This window comes from Myodes glareolus, chromosome 18 (assembly GCF_982192425.1).
Source record: "Myodes glareolus chromosome 18, mMyoGla1.1, whole genome shotgun sequence".
NCBI classification, from domain to species: domain Eukaryota; kingdom Metazoa; phylum Chordata; class Mammalia; order Rodentia; family Cricetidae; genus Myodes; species Myodes glareolus.
In genome coordinates this window covers 72,146,728-72,150,429 of record NC_142043.1, presented here as the reverse complement: position 1 = coordinate 72,150,429, position 3,702 = coordinate 72,146,728, and the positions used below count along the sequence as shown (strand labels likewise).

At 46.6% G+C, this 3,702-nt stretch overlaps 1 protein-coding gene across 1 annotated transcript; it reads left to right on the top strand.

Annotated features, from left to right (window-relative positions):
• Positions 1 to 257: 257 nt before the first annotated feature.
• On the top strand, positions 258 to 1,190 carry LOC125408325 (olfactory receptor 2H2). Its single transcript, XM_048446536.3, has one exon. It carries the CDS (start codon positions 258 to 260, stop codon positions 1,188 to 1,190), a length of 933 nt encoding a protein of 310 aa, XP_048302493.3.
• The last annotated feature ends 2,512 nt before the right edge of the window (positions 1,191 to 3,702 follow it).

The window sequence follows — 3,702 nt, the reverse complement described above, 5'->3', positions numbered from 1 at the left end:
TCAGCTTCCTTTTCCCTCAATCAGAAAGTCAGTGAGGATTCACCTGTTCTCAATCACAATCCTGGTTTCCTCTCAGCTACCAGACACTACCTGCCTGGGAGGAACAGAGGAATAGGCCAAGTGACGGACCTGCAGAAGGGAGCCTGAGAAACATCAGTCTACCTTGTGTGTTCTGATAAGACACAGGGTGTCTTTATCAAGCCCCTTATGTCACACTGATCTGACTGCTTCATCCCTCCAACTAGACACAAAAGGCCATGGTTAACCACACCTCCCCAGTGGGTTTCATTCTCCTGGGATTCTCTGAACACCCACGCCTGGAAAAGATTCTCTTTGTGGTGGTCTTGTGTTCCTACCTCCTCACACTCCTAGGAAACACACTCATCCTCCTGCTGTCCACACTGGATCCCAGACTCCACTCTCCAATGTACTTCTTCCTCTCTAACCTCTCCTTCTTGGACCTCTGCTTCACCACAACCTGTGTGCCCCAGATGCTGGTCAACCTCTGGGGCCCCACAAAGACCATCAGCTTCCTGGGCTGTTTTGTTCAGCTCTTCATCTTCCTATCCCTGGGAACCACTGAGTGCATCCTCCTGACGGTGATGGCCTTTGACCGCTATGTGGCTGTCTGCCAGCCCCTGCACTATGCCACCATCATCCACCCCCGCCTGTGCTGGCAGCTGGCAGCTGTGGCCTGGATCATTGGCCTGGTGGAGTCAGTGGTTCAGACACCATCCACTCTTCGCCTGCCCTTCTGTCCCCACCATCAGGTTGATGACTTTGTGTGTGAAGTTCCTGCTTTGATTCGACTGTCCTGTGGAGATACCACCTATAATGAGATCCAGATGGCTGTTGCCAGTGTCTTCATCTTGGTTGTGCCCCTGAGCCTCATCCTTGTCTCTTATGGTGCCATCGCCAGGGCAGTGCTGAGGATAAACTCTGCAAAAGGGCGCAGGAAAGCTTTTGGGACCTGCTCCTCCCACCTCATTGTGGTCACCCTCTTCTACAGCTCAGTCATTGCTGTCTATCTGCAACCCAAAAATCCCTATGCCCGAGAGAGGGGCAAGTTCTTTGGTCTCTTCTATGCAGTGGGCACTCCTTCTCTTAACCCTCTCATATACACCTTGAGGAACAAGGATGTCAAGAGGGCATTCAGGAGGCTGCTGGGGAAGGAAGTAGATCCCAGCTGACACACACTCTCACAGTGTGCTGAAGGGAGATTCTTCATGACCTCATCAAAGGGTTTATGTTGCCATCCTCCCCTCTTCAGACCTACCCTGCCACTGGAACAGACGAGACAACACAGGACAGAAAGATGGCAAATTCAGCAGCGGAGTATAGCTATACCACATGTAGATTACCACATGAATCAGACGGAATCTACCTGTACTTTAGTTCACCTCCATCCTCATGGACCCCGTTTCACTGATTTTGCTTTTAATTCCCTTCCCTTGCCAGAATGTCGCTATCTTTTTGAAATTTTACTTTTATGTCTTTGTGTGAGTATATGTGTCTATGTCTGAAGAAGCAGGAAGAGGGTGTAAGATGCCCTGGAGCCGGAGTTACAGGTAGTTAAATTGTCCAGCATGAGCTCTGCAGTTTGCACTCTGGTCCTCTGGAAGAATGCAAACGCTCTCAGCTCTCAGCTGCTGTGCCATCTCTTGCCCGGTCTCACTGTCTCTCACTTCCAGTCCTGTTTCCCTCTGTAGCTTTGCTGCATCTCCTTTTTGAGGTTCTTGGTAATTTTTTACACCTCCTTCTGTTTTATTCCCCAAATATCAGCAAGGGTTGAGGGGAGACTGAAACTTAGTTCAGAAACCCAACCGAAAAGCGTTAGGACATTTGCCTAAAATTTAGGCCATGACTTCCAGTCAGACTATTCCCAAATGCATGCTGCTGTTTCTATACCGAAACAAAACATTCCACCATCCTTACCTTGAGGCCAGAAAAAAAAAAAAAAAACCTTGGGGAGCAACCTGAGCTGCAGACCTAGTGTTCCTCTTTACCAGTGCTAGACAGGCAGCTCACAAAAAGAAATGGCTCTCTTTAAGGTGGGCAGGACACTTTGAGCGCTGGGATTTTGGTGCCATCTACTGGCCAGATCTGGAACGGCATGGATCTACCGACAAGGCTGCTCAGGAGATAATGTTGTAGTTAACGTGATCTACTTGGATGTCTTGTGATGTTTCAGGTACCATTGAAAGTATTTTTACAACCCTTGACCCATTTTATTCTTGTAGAATTACGAAGCTTTTTCAGAATCAAAAACTAAGAGTTCATTACCATCTCTCAAAGTTCTCATCCAGGGGACTGGCACCCAGGAGGGCAGAATCCAGACCCCCAACTCTAAGTCCTGCCTTGATATACATAGAGCCCTCCTAGTCCAAGTGAGAAGCTCAATGTGTCCTCAAACTAAAGAGGAATCAGTCTTAGCTATCTGTGTGTCCATCCACAGACTTGCCTTCCTGTACGAAGTTTCCCAAGTGCCTTAAAGCGCCCTGAGAGAACATCAGAAACAGAATCCAACTTCGGCAAGAAATTTGAACTTGCATGTGCAAAGCTTGAATCAAGAGGAGTCACGGTAAATTCGAGGCACATTGTGTCTGGTCTGGTTTACTTCCGGGCCTCCAGCAAAGCCAGCCTTTCAAGTCTAACACTACACAATTAAACCGCACCCCCAGATCTGTACTACAGTAAGCCCTCAAAATACACAGCTTTATCTTCTAGATTTTTATTTTTGAGACAGGGTCTTACTACGTAGCCCAGGCTGGCCTGAAACTCCCACTTCAGACTTCTGAATGGTGGGGTTAAAGCACACCCAGCACAACACACACCTCCTTTTTGTTTTTAGACAGGGTTTCTTTGTGTAGCCCTTGCAGTCCTAGAATTCACTCTGTAGACCGGGCTAACCTCTGACTCTCAGATCTGCCTGCCTCAGGGCTAGAATTAAAGGTGTGCACCAGAGCTGCCCAGCTAACACAGAGTCTCCTCAACAATCAGATTACTTTGAGCTAAAGGCTTCAGGAAATTAACCCCCAAGGAATGCCACACAGCAGGGAACAAACTTTTCTTTTCTAAAGGAAATTTACATTAGAAAAGGCCTCATTCTTATCAGTGCAGAGGGCACTTACTTAAATCTGCATAACAAGTTTTTATTCACAGGCCGGTATTTATCACACTTTCCCTGATCTCCTTCCTGTAACCCAATTCCCCTCTACCCACTCACTCAGAAATAATAATTTAAAAAAAAAACTTCTTTGGGTAAACTAACTTGTAATTTCAAAATTATGCACACAAAGCACATGTTAATAATCTCACATTTGTCTCTTATTAAGCTCTTACCTGCCTGCAGGACCTCAGGTAGACAAAGAAGAACCTCAGGCTGGGACCCTATGACAGAGGACTTTTCCCTCTAGGTGCACACCATTTTGCTGCACCAGAGCCTGCCAGGCCCACACACCTGTATTCCTGTGCAGCTGCCACTGTACTGGAAACACCTTCCATCAGTTTCTAGCGGCTACAGCGGTGGTTCTCAGGCCTCATGTCGTGGTGACCTCCCAACTATAACATTATTTCATTGCTACTTCAAAAAGACCCTGCAATTTTGCTGTTATGAATGGTAATGTAATATAAATAATGGTAATGTAAATAATACGTAATAATGTAATAATATAAATAATGGTGATGTAAATATCTGATATG

Excerpts from the sequence above, each read along its gene's own strand:
- LOC125408325 (XM_048446536.3), top strand. The coding sequence starts at position 258 with ATGGTTAACCACACCTCCCCAGTGGGTTTCATTCTCCTGGGATTCTCT.